This window comes from Elgaria multicarinata, chromosome 7, assembly GCF_023053635.1.
Source record: "Elgaria multicarinata webbii isolate HBS135686 ecotype San Diego chromosome 7, rElgMul1.1.pri, whole genome shotgun sequence".
Classification (NCBI taxonomy): domain Eukaryota; kingdom Metazoa; phylum Chordata; class Lepidosauria; order Squamata; family Anguidae; genus Elgaria; species Elgaria multicarinata.
In genome coordinates this window covers 112,976,658-112,994,903 of record NC_086177.1, presented here as the reverse complement: position 1 = coordinate 112,994,903, position 18,246 = coordinate 112,976,658, and the positions used below count along the sequence as shown (strand labels likewise).

General features: G+C 47.5%; 1 protein-coding gene across 1 annotated transcript in view; it reads left to right on the top strand.

Annotated features, from left to right (window-relative positions):
• The window catches only part of ARHGAP39 (Rho GTPase activating protein 39), a 249,453-nt gene that overhangs the window by 99,266 nt on the left and 131,941 nt on the right, over window positions 1–18,246 (top strand). The window contains exon 2 of the mRNA XM_063131197.1: window positions 13,981–14,415. Within this exon, the coding sequence (XP_062987267.1) occupies window positions 13,981–14,415 (435 nt within the window). The remainder of the gene's footprint in view (window positions 1–13,980; window positions 14,416–18,246) is intronic.

The following is an 18,246-nucleotide window of genomic DNA, read 5'->3' as shown; positions in this document are numbered from 1 at the left end:
GAAGTTGGGCCGAGAGTCTGTGACTGGCCCAAAGTCACCCAGTCAGCTTTCAAGGCCGAGTGGGGGCTAGAACCTGGATCTCCCGACTCCCAGTCCAACACCCTAACCACTACGCTACACTGGCCCTCCACTTCAAAACATAAAGCAAGTAGGTGGCAGCATATTTGGATGTAGCAAGAGTAGAACTGCCATTGATACACCGGCATGCAGAGCCATATATCTGCCTTTGAGCATTTTTTTTAAAAAAATCTTTCTCTGCTGTTCCATTTTTGTTGCTTTCTAAAGGACAGTCATCCCCAACTGACTGAGAGCAGCCTCGTCCAACTGGGTGCCCTCTAGATGCATTAAGACTACAACTCCCAGTGCACCCCAGCCAGCCATGCAGGCAGCTGTAATTCAACATATCTAGAGGGCACCAGGGTGGGCAAGGCAGCCGTAGAGGAACCCTTCTCACCACCCCGATAAGATCCATGAGTAGAATCATAGAATAGTAGAGTTGGAAGGGTCCTCTAAGGCCATCGAGTCCAACCCTCTGCTCAATGCAGGAATCCACCCTAAAGCATCCCTGACAGATGGCTGTCCAGTTGCCTTTTGAAGGACTCTCCCACACTAATGGGAGAGTCCACAACATCCCTGCGTCACTGGTCCCATGGTCATACTGCTCTAACAGTCAGGAAGTTTTTCCTGATGTCCAGCCGGAATCTGGCTTCCTGTAACTTGAGACCATTAGTCCGTGTCCTGCACTCTGGGAGGATCGAGAAGAGATCCTGGCCCTCCTCTGTGTGACAACCTTTCAAGTATTTGAAGAGTGCTATGGTATGTTCATGAGAACATAAGAAGAGCCCTTCTTGATCAGACTAAGGGTCCATAGTCCAGCACTCTGCTCACACAGTGGTCAACCAGCTGTCAACCAGGGACCAACAAAGCAGGACATGGTGCAACAACACCCTCCCACCCATGTTCCACAGGAGCTTACTGCCCCGGATACTGGAGGTAGCACATAGCCATCAGCACTAGCAGCCATTGATACCCTTCTCCTCCATGAATTTGTCTAATTCCCCTTTAAAACCATCCAAATTGGCGGCCATCACTACATCTTGTGATAGTGTTGGTTTGATATTAATTGTTAGGGGATTGTTTGTATTCATTCCTTTTTTTGGTATCACTTTAAATACATTTTTTTAAAAATAATAATCTTGTGGTAGTGAATTCCACAGTTTAACTATGTGCTGCCTGAAGAAGTGCTTCCTTTTTATCTGTCCTGATTCTCCCACCAATCAGCTTCATGGGATGAACCCATTAGAGAGGGAGAAAAATATCTCCCTATCCACATTCTCGGTGCCATGTGTAATTTTGTACACCTCTGTCATGTCTCCCCTTAGCCTCCTTTTTCCCAAGCTAAACAATCCCAGTTGATGTAACCTTCCCTCATAGGGGAGATGCTCCCCAGCCCCTTAATCATTTGAGTTGCCATTTTCTGCACTTTCTCCAGCTTAGTTTCCCCAGTTTATGGGGCATGCGCTAAAGCCTTTTCTGTACCCCCCCAATATCTCCACCCCGGGTGGTGGTGGGTTTGTCTGGAACTCTCTTCCTAGTGAAGCTGCCCTGGGTCAGTTTGTATGAGGCACATAAAAGCCTTCTTTCCTCCCCCTCCATGCAGGCTTACGGGTTTGAAGTTTTTTAAAAAATATTCTGTGTTTATACTTTGCTGTTAGAAGTCTTGAATCTGGCTTTATAATTTATGGCATGTTGCTCTGGGCAGTTGTCTTTTGCAAAGAGGGTTCATGAATAAAACGGGGATGTGGAGGCGGAGGCGGGACCGAACCATTCAGGAAATTAGAAGTTAAAACTAGCATCCGGGATCAGAGCATCTCACTGGCAGTACTTGCGCCAGCGCATTCTTCCCGCTCTCTACAGCGATAAAGAAATGTGTGTGGCAGGTTTTCCTTTTCTCTTTATTCGGTTGAAAAGCTTCTTCAGGTAGTAGTGGCTCAGCAGCAAAAAAGGGTTAAGAACATAAGAACACAAGACGCGCCCCACTGGATCAGACCAAGGGTCCCCCTAGTCCAGCACTCTGTTCACACAGTGGCCAAACAGCCATCAGCCAGGGATGAATGAGCAGGACATGGTGCAACAGCACCCTCCCACCCATGTTCCCCAGCAACTGGTGCACACAGGCTCACTGCCTCGGATACTGGAGATAGCACACAACTATCAGGGCTAGTAGCCATGGATAGCCTTCTCTTCCAGGAATTTATCCAGCCCCTTTTTAAAACCATCCAAACTGGTGGCCATCACCACATCTTGTGGTAGTGAGTTCCATAATTTAACTATGCGCTGTGTGAAGAAGTCCTTCCTTTTATTTGTCCCGGATCTCCCACCCATCAGTTTCATGGGATGACTCCTTTGGGTTTTAGTATTTTGAGAGAGGGAGAAAAATGTCTCCCTTACACCATTCTCCACACCAGGCTTAATTTTGTAGACCTCTATCATATCTCCCCTTAGCCTCCTTTTTCCCAAGCTAAACAATCCCAGTGGATGTAACCTTCCCTCATAGGGGAGATGCTCCAGCCCCTTCATCATTTGAGTTGCCCTTTTCTGCACTTTTCCCAGCTCCATGATATCTGTTTTTAGGTGTGTTTCCTGGGAAATGCATCTGTGCATGGCAACGGATGCTGTGGCCATTAAAACGGACAGGGCGTTTGTATTTTGGCTGTGCGAACTGGAAAGGTGAGTCTGCAGGGCCTTTGGAGCAGCGAACCCTCCCAGGTCCCTGAGGCATGCCTGCCGCACTGCCGTTTCTACAGCAACCGAACATTGTCGGTCGGAGCTCACGTTTCTCTCTTTGTATTCCTAAGCCTGTGTTCTTTGAGGGGTGTATGCAGGAGAGGCGGAGCCGATCACGTTCCCCCGGACTTGTCCGCCTAAACTAGAGCTTGCTGCTGCGTGCAAACCGATTAGATTGCCTGGCCGGTGAATGATGGGCACTGGTTTTTCACTTATCGCTGTGCTGTTTTACACCTCGAGCCGGAAGTACCACTGGGTACACGATGAGGCACTTTGCGTTTTCTGTTCTTTTCCGAGCTGTGCTTAAAACGGCAGTGAGGTTTGACTAGCGGGGGTGGTGGCTGGTGAATGGCGGAGAGCCCCCTTTTGTTTCTCTGGCCAGGGCATCCAGTCCAACGGCCTTGGAGAATAATCATAGAATCATAGAATAACAGAGTTGGAAGGGGCCTACAAGACCATCGAGTCCAACCCCCTGCTCAATGCAGGAATCCACCCTAAAGCATCCCTGGCAGATGGTTGTCCAGCTGCCTCTTGAAGGCCTCCAGTGTGGGAGAGACCACCACCTCCCTAGGTCACTGGTTCCATTGTCGTACTGCTCTAACAGTCAGGAAGTTTTTCCTGATGTCCAGCTGGAATCCGGCTTCCTTTAACTTGAGCCCGTTCTTCCGTGTCCTGCACTCTGGGAGGATCGAGAAGAGATCCTGGCCCTCCTCTGTGTGACAACCTTTCAAGTCTTTGAAGAGTGCTCTCATGTCTCCCCTCCATCTTCTCTTCTCCAGGCTAAACATGCCCAGTTCTTTCAGTCTCTCTCCATAGGGCTTTGTTTCCAGACCCCTGATCATCCTGGTTGCCCTCCTCTGAATGCGCTCCAGCTTGTCTGCGTCCTTCTTGAATTGTGGAGCCCAGAATTGGACGCAATACTCTAGATGAGGCCTAACCAGGGCTGAATAGGGTTACCTGCTTGTAACCCTGGAGAGCGCTTGCTGCCAGTCAGTGTCGACAATATTGGGCTAGATGGACTAACGGTCTGACTCAGAGTAAGGCAGCTTCCAATGTTAGGTTGAGAGTCAGTGGCCGGCCTGAAGTCACCCAGTGAGCTTTGTGGGGACTGGAACCCTGGACTCATGAGTCCAACGCTCTAATCAACACTTCATGCACTGCACCACAACATGGCTTAAAATATATGGGGATAGGCTTTAAATGCCTTGTCTTCTTCCCTTGATCAATATTTCCAGCCCAATAATAGACTGCTTTCCCCTTAGCAGCAGCGCATGGCATTTTCTGAGCATTTTCCGAGCAAGGATCCGAGTGGAATCTCCTTGCCTTCCTGCTTCCCCGAGAGAGAGCCTGCCCGCCTTCTGCTCTCTGTGCTAGTGCTTCCACTGACTCCCTTTTATTTTTCACCATCAAAGGTAATCAGCTCAGCGTGGCGCCTGTAATCAATAAAAGAACAAGGGGGTTGGGGTTGGGGCGGGAGCGGGGAGACCCCAGCACTTGGGCGGAAGGCTTTTATTTTCTTCCCCTCCTGTTGCTCTCAACCCTTGACAGAAATCCCAAAGCGAAAGCGGCTTAGGCTTTCATAGGGTGAATCATTTTCCCGTTCCGCCCCCGCCAATGCAGAACAGGAGTGGTTGTGCTTTCCAGGAGCAGCCTCGCCCGTACTTGGTTTTGCGGCTCTGCGGATCTTTGACCCCCCTTGAAGAGGTGTGTGTGCTTGTGTCTAATGCCCCCCCCCGCTTTGATCTTCCACCGAGAACAGTTCCTCCTCTTCTCTTCCTCCTCCTCTCGCTTCTCACAATTGCTTATGCTAAAGCCACTTCCCCTGACCCGACGCCTTCCAGATGTGTTGGACTACAACTCCCATCATTCCCAGCCAGCATGCTGGCTGGCTGGGAATGGGCATGCTGGCTGAGGACGATGGGAGTTGCAATCCCAGCACACCTAGAGGGGCACCAGGTTCGGTGAAGGTGAAGCGTGTTCATAGGAGGGCAACCAGGATGATCAGGGGTCTGGAAACAAAGCCCTATGAATAGAGACTGAAAGAACTGGGCCTGTTTAGCCTGGAGAAGAGAAGATGGAGGGGAGACATGAGAGCACTCTTCAAAGACTTGAAAGGTTGTCACACAGAGGAGAGCCAGGATCTCTTCTCGATCCTCCCAGAGTGCAGGACACGGAATAACGGGCTCAAAGGAAGCCAGATTCCAGCTGGACATCAGGAAAAAATTCCTGACTGTTAGAGCAGTATGACAATGAAATCAGTTACCTAGGGAGGTTGTGGGCTCTCCCACACTAGAGGCCTTCAAGAGGCAGCTGGACAACCCTCTGTCAGGGATGCTTTAGGGTGGATTCCTGCCTTGAGCAGGGGGTTGGACTCGATGGCCTTGTAGGCCCCTTCCAACTCTGCTATTCTATGATTCTATGATTCTAAGGCTGCACTAAAGCAAGCCGCTCAAGTGCAATGTCCCTTGAGCATGGATTGTTTTCCTGGAGTAACATTTGGAGTTCGGCGGAGAGGCTAATAAGGCCTGGTAAATTAAAAGGCACCACAAGGTGGATGGAGCCATCGGCTTCCGCGTGATGGGGGAGACAACCCTGTAGAGAAGGGGGGCGATTTCTTTGCAAGCAGAGACGCCAGCACCCGGCTCCTTTGCTTGCTTAATGCTCGGAGACCAGGGAGGAGGGAGAGTGAGTGGTGTGCCAAAGAGCCATAGCAACTTGCAGCCAGGGTGATGCTCCGGCGTTGTCTGCTCCCATTGGCTGAGGGAGCTGCCACAGAAGCCCTGTATGCGCTCATGGTCTACGTTAAATGAAAGGGACGCTGGGGACGCTGCCTAGCTCTAAAGGAGGGATGGAATCTCTCCCCTCCCACAACTCTTCAGCAGGATTGAGCTGGATGCTTGCTTGCTTGCTTTCTTATACCAGATTAGCTGGCAGGTGCCCTGGGAGCTTTTCTCCCATGCTGCTCCTCTGCTGTTCAAAGGCCCGCAAGTGTAATTTTTAAAGACCCAGTTCCATGTGGGCCGGACTGATTGCACGGATGTTCCTCACAGATTCGGACGAGCGCTGGCGTCCACCTCTGCATCAGGGCTCATTTAATTGTGCTATGCCCCAGTATTAGGGTGACCCTATGAAAAGGAGGACAGGGCTCCTGTATCTTCAACTGTAAGGTAGAAAAGGGAATTTCTGCAGGTGTCATTTGTTAGAGTGACCGTATGAAAAGGAGGACAGGGCTCCTGTATCTTTAACTGTAATGTAGAAAAGGGAATTTCTGCAGGTGTCATTTGTTAGGGTGACCATATGAAAAGGAGGACAGGGCTCCTGTATCTTTAACTGTAATGTAGAAAAGGGAATTTCAGCAGGTGTCAATTGAAGAGGGTGAAATTCTCTCTTCATCAACACAGTTAAAGCTGCAGAAGCCCTGCCCTCTTTTGTAGCTGGCCACTCTACTATAGCTAGTGTAGCTTTAATTGTTGTGATGAAGAGGGAATTTCACCCACTTCAATTGACACCTGCTGCAATTCCCTTTTCTACATTACTGTTAAAGATACAGGAGCCCTGTCCTCCTTTTCATAAGGTCACCCTACATTTGTATATATGGAGAACCTGGTGAAAGTCCCTCTTCATCACCCCAGTTAAAGCTGCAGGAGCCCCGCCCTCTTTTAATTCTGGTCACTCTAGTATAGCTGCTGCAGCTTTAACTGTTGTGATGAAGAGGGAATTTCACCAGGTTCCCCATATATACAAATGACACCTGCTGAAATACCCTTTTCTGTGCAACTGTTAAGGATACAGGATCCCTGTCCTCCTTTTCATAGGGTCACCCTACCCAGTGTCCCGGATGGATTCTACATGGCAATCATGTGATCTGCCCTGCCCATGCGATTGCCGGACTTTAAACATTACACAAGCGCCCTGGGGTGCCCCCCACAGAAAAGCATCTCCTGTAGTTCGGGTGTAATGCTTCAGGGGCAGCTGGCTCCCAGGCACTGTCAACATGGAGCACTGGGGAACAGCACAGTTGCAGGGTCATGTGGCAGAAGCCGTGTCAGTTTCCCCTGGAAGTTACGGACCCCATGTAGGTACCCTGGGTTCAGCTTGCAGTTTTGTTGGTCACTGTTAGCAGATGGGGTGTTTTATTATTTATTTATTTATTTATTTATTACATTTCTATACCACCCAATAGCCAGAGCTCTCTGGGCGGTTTACTCTACTGTCTATTAATAATAATGAATAATTGCTATATTATTTATAACGTCCCATCGGTGCACATGGTGCTCTGTAAATGGTTGCTCAACACATGCAAAGTTAGTGAAAGGTGTCTTGCTTTAATTAGTTAAGTTATTACAAGGCTCCATCATCGCTTCATCATCGCTGCCGGTAAATAAACACCAAGGATTAGATTGCAGCTGCAAACAAGGTGCATTTAGGCCCACTGTATGTTTGAAGGCACATCTTAATACCGATGCGCAGTCTTGGAATCTGACGCATTTGTTGCAGTACATTTTGTTCTCAGTTTCTTTGTGACTGTGGGAAATCTTGCAGTCCTGGATGTAACACATTTCTCTGTGAGACAGAAAGTGAGTTGTGGTCAGTTTTCGACAGACAATGACTTGGTGCATGTTCTCCCCCAGTTTCAGAATATATAGTACAATATAGAGTACAAAATGGCAAATGCACTCAGTCACTGGAGTTTTGCAGATACGAAGCCATTGGTCCAAAGGGATCTTTGAGTGGCTTCCTTTGGATGTAGTAAGCAGGCTGGGCTTGGATTCTCCGTGAGAAAAATGCCCCACACTGGGCCAAATATGCGAGATCATGAAAATAGCTTTTAAATATGTGCTCTGTCAGGGATGCTTTAAGGTAGATTCCTGCAATGAGCAGGGGGTTGGACTCGATGGCTTTGTAGGCCCCTTCCAACTCTACTATTCCACGATTCTGTTTTTTGATGGAACAAAGATGTGGCTATAGCTTTGAAAGGTTGTGTAGGCTTTTTGGTCTGGCCCAAACATCTGTTCTGTTAGATTTTGAGGATTGATGTTAAGATCACCCGAAGCTGCCTTCTGCCATGTCAGGTCCATCTTGTCTTGTCTCCTCTGGCTGGGAGTGGCTCTTCAGGGGACTTCCCTTTGCCTGTTTCATGATTATTTTTTAATTTGAGATGCCAGGGAATTTTCTGTTTGCTCTACCACTAAGTGGCTTCTGTTCACATTGGGAGATTCAGTTTGCTTCTGGATTTGCTTCTGCTTTGCTCCCGGGGATATTTTTCTGCTAATGTATTGTCTGTCCCAAGGAACTTACAGTGGGGAGAAGCCATAACTCAGTGAGTGGAGCATATGTATTTCCTTTATACATTCCTAGTCATGTCCAGTCAAAAGGTTTCTGGGTCGTAGCAAGGATGGGAAAGACCCCAGGCTGAGAGGAGGATTGCTTGAAGGCTTTACTCTGTACACGTTTCCATATGAACTGACTTGACCCGCTTCATTTGGGCTTGCGTGTGGATCGGAACACAGTTCCTTCACTGATTTGCCTGCTTCTGAACTGTGCAATTCCATTCTTGTCTCAAAAAAGGGCCAAAATGGGTTTATAATGAGACTTTTAGGATAACTATATCTTCAGAAATGCATACTTTGAGAGAAAAAATGTTCAAAACCACAATTTAAATATGGGTTTTCATCTAGATTTTTTAAAAGTCTCAAATTAATGTGGAAACAAGACAGGAGCGGGCAGGTCCCAAACCTGGGGAGCCAACTGATGTGAAATGCAGTTGTGATGGACGTAACATGGCTGGCAATATGACAACGGAACCAATGACCTAGGGAGGTTGTGGGCTCTCCTACCCTAGAGGCCTTCAAGAGGCAGTTGGACAGCCATCTGTCAGGGATGCTTTAGGGTGGATTCCTGCCTTGAGCAAGATGGCCTTAGAGGCCCCTTCCAACTCTACTCTTCTATGATTCTATGGCCTCGTGACATACCTGGGGAAGGAGCATTTGTCAACGATTGCGTTCTGCCTGCCCTGATCACACAGATGTGTCCCACTGGCACCAGCAATCCAAGCGGTCACTTTGAGACAAGTGGCAATATATGTTTAGTAGTTCTGAACTAAAACAATGTCCATGGTTCCAGTTTTGGGTAGGTTGAGCAACCTTCCCCTATTTCTGGCCTGTTATGGTATCCTCTTTGAACCAGCCTTGGGGCCTTGGGATAGGAAAGGATCAGAATTATGAGCGGAAGAATGCCTATTATGGAGAGGGGCTTCCCTCCCTCCCTCCCTCCCTCCCACCTTGTGGGTCCTGTCCCCTTTCCAGTAACAAAATCCTTTCAAGACGTTCCAGGTTCTTCTGAGAACTTGGATCTCTGGTGCACAGTAATTTCAGCGAATCAAAGCAAGTAAGTTTAATTGATGTTTTTCTGAGGCTTTTGAGTTGCCCCTGGCTTTTGGTTGTAGCCCGTTCTATATCACAGGCTCAGGGCTGGTAACAGTGCCACCGTCTGAAAAAGAACAAATGGAACTTGCTGCAATGTGCTTGTGTGCGTGTTGGGGGCCGGGGTGTGTGTGTGTGTTCTTCGGCATAAAACACATAGCCCTGGCAATCAATCAGGGTGCATGAAAACCCAGCGACTAAGATGAATAATAATTAGAAATTTTGGAATTTTTTGGGGTAAAAAATAAAATAATTACATCTAAACATAACCTGGTTTCAGTGATTTCCAGAGGGCTGGCCATGTTAGCCTGCTGAAGAAAAAGAGTCTTGCAGCACCTTAAAGACTAGACTAGCATATTTATTCTGTGAGGAGCTTTTGTAGACACTGTCCACTCCCTTCAGATGCACTGATTTAAATGACACCTGAACGGAATGCAAACGTATTAAAGCCTCTGCTCATAATCTCCTCAAAATCCAAACGCAATGAGTTAAAGCTTGTTTATGCACGTAAAAGAATGAGCCGGGGCAACGTTTGAGGTCATGCATTATAAATACGATGCAGCAGGTCATACGTTGTTGTTATCTATATAAATAAAAATGAAAAAGACCGTTCGTTACTGTCGTTATATCTCCGAAAGTTCTTCACCGATTGCTTTGAAATTTTGACACAGCGTTGCGTTCGAATACGCGAGCGTTGTTATGTAACTATGTTCTCTATGGGGTCAAAGGTTTGTCTTAAAATCGAAGAAATAGGCCTCCTCAAAACCAGTCCTGCTGATCATTGTGACATCACCAACCAGTAGGCCAATCCGCTGCCTCTGCCTCCTCTCCTATTTGCATGTTCTCTCCTATTTGCTCTTATAGGTCATTGTGACATCGCCAACCAGTAGGCCAATCCACTGCCTCTGCCTCCTCTCCTATTTGCATGTTCTCTCACAATTGGCTGAGTGAATATAGATGTCACACCTGTGACAGTTACACGTTCTGAAGAAAGGTAACTGCCAGGAGTTTCCACTAACCTCCTCACCGTAAAAACATTTAAAAAACCAAACAGCAGGCCAATCCACTGCCTCTGCCTCCTCTCCTATTTGCATGTTCTCTCACAATTGGCTGAGTGAATATAGATGTCACACCTGTGACAGTTACACGTTCTGAAGTAAGGTAACTGCCAGGAGTTTCCACTAACCTCCTCACCGTAAAAATATCCTTTTTAAAAAACCAAACAGTAGGCCAATCCACTGCCTCTACCTCCTCTCCTATTTGCATGTTCTCTCACAAAACTTTGCAATGGCACGCAGCTTGCAGTAAAAAAATTACTGAGCAACGTCATAGAAGGAACAATCTTGACAGGACCTTTCAAAGGTGAAGATGTCCTCATTCCTTGCATTCCTATGATTCCAACAGATATGCCATTTTAATTTAAGAGATTGCAATTCCCAATTCAATTGGCGTTTGCAATCACCATCAACAAAGCTCAGGGCCAATCTTTAGAATTGTGCGGTTTAGATCTAGACACAGATTGCTTCTCACATGGACAATTATATGTTGCGTGTTCTAGAGTCGGCAAACCAGACAATCTCTATATCTACACAGACAATGGAACAACTAAAAATATTGTATATCCACAAGCATTGTGAAATTAAACATATTAGAAACATCCGCTTTGTCTTTTCTTTCTTTTCAATTTAACCAGACTGAGCCACAGCAACGCGTGGCAGGGTACAGCTAGTTATTAATAAGAATAATAAAATTAAGAGTATTTATACAACCAAAGAGTACAGGGATTTACTTTCCATGTAAAGGTAAACTGTTCTGCTCAATAAATGCCAGCCCTTACTTCTGGAAGGTCTTAGGTACTTTTTTCCTAGAGTAAGAGTTTGCTCAGTGCCCTAACATGCACGCACAGAGAGAGAGAGAGAGAGAGAGAGAGAGATGAACAGAAACTCTTAATTTTACAGTTGCTTCCCTAAGCAGATATAAATTCTATGGTACGAGAGCGATGTTTCTGCAGCATGACCAGAATCTATGGATTGTGCCCCTAGGTCAGCCTTCCTCAACCTGGGGCGCTCCAGATGTGTTGGACTGCATCTCCCAGAATGCCCCAGCCAAGTGGCTGGGGCATTCTGGGAGTTGTAGTCCAACACATCTGGAGCGCCCCAGGTTGAGGAAGGCTGTCCTAGGTGATATAAAGGTTCTGTTTCGCTGCAAACAAAGACTTTGTTATAGCAACCAGCTAGCTACGCATGCTCCTTTGAGGAAGATCCAAATTACAGCGTTGATTTAAATCAACGGCGAAAAGAGATCCTTTGTGATTTGAAATTGCGATTCGAAGATCGCCTTGGTTTGTATCAGTCCACTCTGCGTCGACGCCGTTCGATCAAGTGGCGTTCCAGTTCATGTAGTACCTTCTTCCACTTGTGAGTGACACAGAGGGGGCTTGACTGGCGGGGAGCTGAACTTTGTTTTCACAAGCCTACGCCGTTCGTACCTGGAGCCCTGCAACAGCTGGATGTTCAGGTCAGATTTCTGCAAGGCCAGCGGGCGCTGCACAGCTGTGCCTGTGTGACAACAGCGTCATCCCGGCGTTGATGCGACGCGCTAGCCGGTTGCTGCTTGCTAAAGCCAAGGGGTGGGTCTGGCACTGCAGCCGGTGGCCAGCAGCGCATGCCAGGACCTCCCCTGCTTAATTGTTTTGAGTGTGTGCAGGTGAAAGAGCTGGAATCTGCAAAGCCCAGAACTGGAGCAGAGCAGAAGGGGCTGCGATGGATCAAGCTGTAAAGGCCAGTGCAGAACAGCATTTGCGTGAGCTATGTCAGGTCTGGGCAGTTGGCAGATGCCCAAGAGAAAGGCTTAGTCACAGATGCCTTCAGGCAAAACGTGATGTTGTTGGCGGTGCCACTTCAAGAGATCACAGAATCAGAGCTGGAAAGTGTGTGGATGGGGACGACGACTTTAAATGTGAGCTGTATCCACTGGGAGGTGCAAACTTCTGCATCTCAAGAGGTTCCTGGGTATCCTTAAACAAGTCCGTATGGCTCAGGTTTAGACTACTGCCCAGGCAGATTGAGGATATGAATACTGACCCTGATCCATAGGATGGTTGTCAAAAGGGATTTTGACCTAGATGTGCGAGTGGCTTTGATCCAACCAGATCTTCTTATGTGACCCCTATAAGGCCATCGATTTCAACCCTCTGCTCAGAGCAGGAATCCACCTTAAAGCATCCCTGACAGATGGCTGTCCAGCTGCCTCTTGAAGGCCTCCAGGGTGGGAGAGCCCACCACCTCACTAGGTCATGGGTTCCATTGTCATACTGCTCTAACATAATGCTGGAGATTGGATGGGTGTTTTGTTGGAATCATGGTCTTAGAAATGGGTCTTTCAACTTTCCTGATGGAGAGACTAGCTTATATTTCTTCATTGGGTGCGTGCGGGTGTGGAACAAGCCAAAAAGGGCCAATGGTACTTGACCATGTCTCTGCCGCTTGCATTGGTTCACAAGGTCAAGGTAATGGGGCCATTATGCAGCTTGAAGATGCAGTTTTCTGAAACTGGTACATAAAGGAAAAGTGGGAGACGGGAGATGATCAATCGTGATAAATAGGTAGCCCTATAGAATATACTGCCATCTAACTGACGCACAACCACTGGTATTGATAACCATATATTGCATTCATATTTAATCTGTAAGTAAAAGCTAAGACTTCCTCTGCTTTGGGGCCAGGCAAAATCATTGAAATCGGAAGCTGTCTCAAATGGAGTCAGACCCTTTGAGCTTTCTGGGCTGGTATCGTCTATGCCGACTCCCACGATTTCTTGATTTTCCCAGCCCTACCTGGAGATGTGAGAGATTGAGCCTTGCATCTTTTGCATGTGAGCAGTTTGCGTGTGTGAACCTGCCTGTTGTCTTTCGCCGTGGAAGATTCAGCAGAGGGATTTCGGGAGAGGAATTTCAGGGCTGCCTGTCCATCTTTCCCTTCTGCTGTTTATCCACTTCTCTTCCCATAGGAGAAAAACATGGAGGGTCTTTGCATCTTTTCATTCCTGGGCTGTTAAAGCAGGTTTGGGGGCTGGGTTCGATTTTGAGTGGGCAAAAGGGTTGTCTTTTGTGCAGGCAACGGTTAAGTAGCACTTCCGCTCCGAATCATAGCCTCCAAAGCTGTTTTCCAGTAAAATGAAATGAAATAAATCAACTTAGTGGGAGATGGTTCACACATCTCCCATGTAATCCCAGCATTCCAGAAACTCTATATTTCATGGTTCTTTATGGAACACCATCTGGGTAATTTTTTTTTAGTACAGTGCTTTTAATATTTTAATGTGCTAGTTAAGGGCTTTAGCGGTTTCTGTTCAAGTGGTTCTTGACAGTTGATGTCAACCTCCTGTATGATATTACTTATGAAATGCAGTATATCATTCAAGATATATTAGTTAAGTGGCTGTGTCAATTATACCCCATAAGATACCTTTTCCAAAGGCCTCCTAAGGTGAGGAACAAAGGAAGCTGCCTTTTTTCTTAGTCAGACCATTGGTCCATGTAGCCCAGTATTGTCAACACTGACTGGCAGCCATGGCTCTCCAGGGTTCTCCAGCCATGGCTCTCCAGGGGATTGGACCTAGGCCCTTCTGCATGCAAGGCAGGTGTTCTACCACTGAGCTATGGTCCCTCCCAAAGGTTCTCTTTACCTGCTGATGCTGAGCGGTTCTGGGCTCTTGCTTGGAGCTCTTGAAATCCCACCCGCTTCTCAACGTCTCTAATTTGTCTCCCCAGGCTGGAATGGGTGGAAATCATCGAGCCTCGGACGCGGGAGCGCATGTACGCCAACCTGATCACGGGGGAGTGCGTCTGGGACCCCCCTGCCGGCGTCCGCATCAAGCGCACCAACGAGAACCAGTGGTGGGAGCTCTTTGACCCGAACACCTCGCGCTTCTACTACTACAATGCCACCACCCAGCGGACGGTGTGGCACCGCCCGCAGAACTGCGACATCATCCCCCTGGCCAAGCTCCAGACCCTGAAGCAAAACACCGAATCTCCCCGGGCCTCCACCGAGAACAGCCCCGGGCGCAGCAGCAATGTCAGCCGGGAAGGCAGCACCAGCTCCTCCCTGGAGCAGGAGTTGGAGGGCGGGGAGAAAGCGCCAGAGCAGAACCGGCCCAACCGCCAGCCGTCCCAGTTCGCCACGGTCAAAGAAGAAACAGAAAGGTAATCCTGGGAGGGGAGCAAGAGGCGGAAGAGGCAGGCCTTAAAAGACTCATCTGTTTAGTGCACCCGGTTGTTGTCTTGCAACTTTATCACCGGTTGTGTTGGCTGGGGGCTGATGGGAGTTGCAGTCCCACCCACTTCTGGAAGGCTGTGCTTTCCCCACCTCCCCCTGCCGCAGGGTTATGCAAAAGCCATTGATCTCTGGTTACAGGATGTGAATAGCTCGACAAGTGCTTTGAACTCTGAAAGCGCTCTGGACTTTGTTTCCGCATCATATGGAGCAGGGAGGCAGCACGAGCCTCCCATGGCGGAAATGGCGCTTCTACACTTGAAAAAATGGGTTTAATTATGATTAAAATTATGAGACGGTTAAGAGCTGCAAGACTTGGCCTGGTGTTTTTCTTTTGGATGGTCCTTCTTGAAGGACGAGTACTTTGAAGCTAGCTTATGGCAGCGCTGTGATTTGTTTGGGGTGTGTAGCTGCCATTTATTTATATTAGAATGGTATTTATTTATTTATTTTATTACATTTATATACCGCCCCACAGCTGAAGCTCTCTGGGCGGTTTACAACAATTTAAAATGGTAAACATTAAAAGTACACAAAATTTAAAAACCATCAAAAACATAAAAAACAGTATAAAACAACAGTATCCATTTAAAAACAACAATTCTGGGGTCCATTAAAAACAAACTTAACGTTGTTAAATGCTGTTAAAATGCCTGGGAGAAGAGAAAAGTCTTGACCTGGCGCCGAAAAGATAACAATGTTGGTGCCAGGCGAGCCTCATCGGGGAGATCATTCCACAGTCGGGGGGCCACCACTGAAAAGGCCCTCTCCCTTGTTGCCATCCTCCGAGCTTCCCTCGGAGTAGGCACTCGGAGGAGGACCTTAGATGTTGAGCGCAGTGTACGAGTAGGTTCATGTCGGGAGAGGCGTTCCGTCAGGTATTGTGGTCCCAAGCCATGTAGGGCTTTATAGGTTAAAATCAGCACCTTGAATTGGGCTCGGAAACATATAGGCAGGCAATGCAAGCGGGCCAGAATCGGTGTTACATGCTCAAACCTCCCTGTTCCAGCTATCAATCTGGCCGCCACATTTTGCACAAGCTGCAGCTTCCGAACCGTCTTCAAAGGCTGCCCCATGTATTCTCTTTTAGTTATATATTTTACTGTTTTGTGTTTTCATTTTGTAATGAAAGTGATTTTTATCTTTAAAGGCAATATAATATATTTTTTTAAAAATAAAAAGTTAGTAAAACTCAAGCAGCATAAAACACTAACAAAGCCCTAAAGAGATTAAGGTGCATGCGAAAATAAAAGAGATCTTTGACTGGCACTAAAATGATAACTGACCACATCTGACCTTGTTCACATGTAATGGCAAATCGTGGGGTCTTTAACCCACAAATTGCCAAAATCTCGTGGGAGCAAGTGAACACACTGCCTCCAGCATGCTCCTGAATTCTGCTTTCAGTTAACAGTTTATGATTGCCCTGGACACTCTGGGTTGTTTAGGGTTTAAACAACCTAGAATTAACCCAACAACAAACCATGGGTTGTTGTTCTGTGCAATTCAGCTCTCTGTGTGTGACTGTAAGCCTTTGTAGGAAGAGAATTCCATAATTTGGGCACGATCACAGAGATGGCCCTTTTCCTAGTAGTCACCCACCGCCTCAGAGCGGGGCAGGGGGTGGCACCCATAGAATCTCTCTACTAAAGATCTTAAGGCATGAGAAGGTGTATATTATGGAGGCAGGCGGTCCTAAGCCACGAAGGTCAAAAACAGCACTGAGAATTGGGCCTGGAAATGGATCAAGAGCCACTGCAGTAGACGCACTGCAAGCACGATGGGATGATAGCATCCCGCCCTAGTTAGTTAACTTGCAGCCATATTCTGAAGGAACTACGATTTGTGAATCATCTTCAAAGGCAGCCCCAAGTAGAACACATCCCAGCCTCAGCTGGTGTGAGGCTGCTTGTTCTGCAGGTTGCTGTGAGAACCCATCCTCTAGCACAGCCTTTCTCAACCTGAGGCGCTCCAGATGTGTTGGACTACAACTCCCAGAATGCCCCAGCCTGGCTGGGGCATTCTGGGAGATGCAGTCCAACACATCTGGAGCGCCCCAGGTTGAGAAAGGCTGCTCTAGCACATGGGTTCTCAACAAGGGGGGGATTCCCCTCCGGGGGGGAGATTTTAGGGTTGTTGTTGTTGTTGTTGTTGTTGTTGTTGTTATTATTATTATTATTATTATTATTATTATTATTATTATTTATATTTCTATACTGCCCAATAGCCGGAGCTCTCTGGGCGGTTCACAAAAATTTAAAACATTCAAAGTATAAAACAACAGTATAAAACCATACTATAAAAGACAATATAAAAGCTCAACCAGATAAAAACAGCAGCAATGCAAAATTACAAATCTAAAACACCAAGTTAAAATGTATTTATTGACTGTTAAAATGCTGGGAGAATGAAAAGGTCTTCACCTGGTGTCTAAAAGCATATAATGTAAGTGCCAAGCAAACCTCCTTAGGGAGCTCATTCCACAGCCAGGGTGCCACAGCAGAGAAGGCCCTCCTCCTGGTAGCCACCTGCCTCACTTCCTTTGGAAGGGGCTTGCAAAGAAGGATCCCTGAGGATGACCTTAGGGTCCGGGCAGGTACAGGGTTCCAGGGGGGGAATTGGGACCACTACTCGGCAAAATATGATATCCTGTAGATTATGTCTTCCTACACATGTTATTAAAAACGTCCCAGAAAAGCGTCATGTCGTCTGCAAAAGCCAGGCCTTTGCTCTCTTTTCCCTCCCTCCCTTGCAATCCTAGAAGTTTCAAGCTTCCCATTTAAAGGGGCAACGCAAATCATGGGAGCTGAGAATGTAAAAGGGGCCATGCTTTGCATGGCCCCTTTAAATGGGACTAATATAGAAAAAAATAAAAGATTTTCAATATTATATGCATATTATTTGGAATGCACCTTTTGAGTTGGACTATCTTGGGAGGGGGGGAATGGAGCAAAAAAGGTTGAGAACTAATGCTCTAGCATACAATAAATCAGGTAGACGTAATTCTGTTAGTTGGCTAGACAGAAGCAGGAACTTCATTCAGGGAGGTCAAAGGGCGCTGCTGAATTTGTGCTAGGACTCGCAGCCCGACCCTGCTGTAAGGATGCTGGGATGTGGCACAAGGTCAGTCCGTTCTAGCTAGCCTGGTCTCATGAGCTCCAGGCCTCCAGATATTCCTGCAAAAGGAAGCAGGATGAGACCACTGGCACATGGGTCTGTGCTTGGTACATACAGTGAGCGATTGGAGAATGTTTCCCAGCAGGCTCCGCATCTCTGAACCTTTGGGGAAAGGCCATAGAATGGCAGTAGAGTTTGCATGTTGAAGGTCCGGGTGGGGTCCCTGGCATCTCCAGTCAGAAGGATCTGGAAGAAGAAGGCCAGGGAAAGCCGCCCCCCTACCTTTTGCCTGAGAGCTGCCCATTGCAGTCCCCAGTCCTGCCCTCCGTGGACCCTTGAGGGTTTGATTCCATATCAGTGGGCTTCATCAGAACATCAGAAGAGCCCTGAGGCTGGATCAGGCCAAGCGTCCATCTAGTACAGCGTTTTGTTCGTGCAATGGCCAACCAGCTGTGTGTGGGAAGCCCACGAGCAGTACATGAGTGCAACGGCACCCTCCCACCCATGTTCCCCACACCTTGCATACGTAGGCATTCTGCCCCGATATTGGAGCTAACACATAGTTATCATGACTAGTAGTGTGGTGTAGTGGCTAAAGTGTCAGACTGGGAGTCGGGAGATCCGGGTTCTAGTCCCCACTCGGT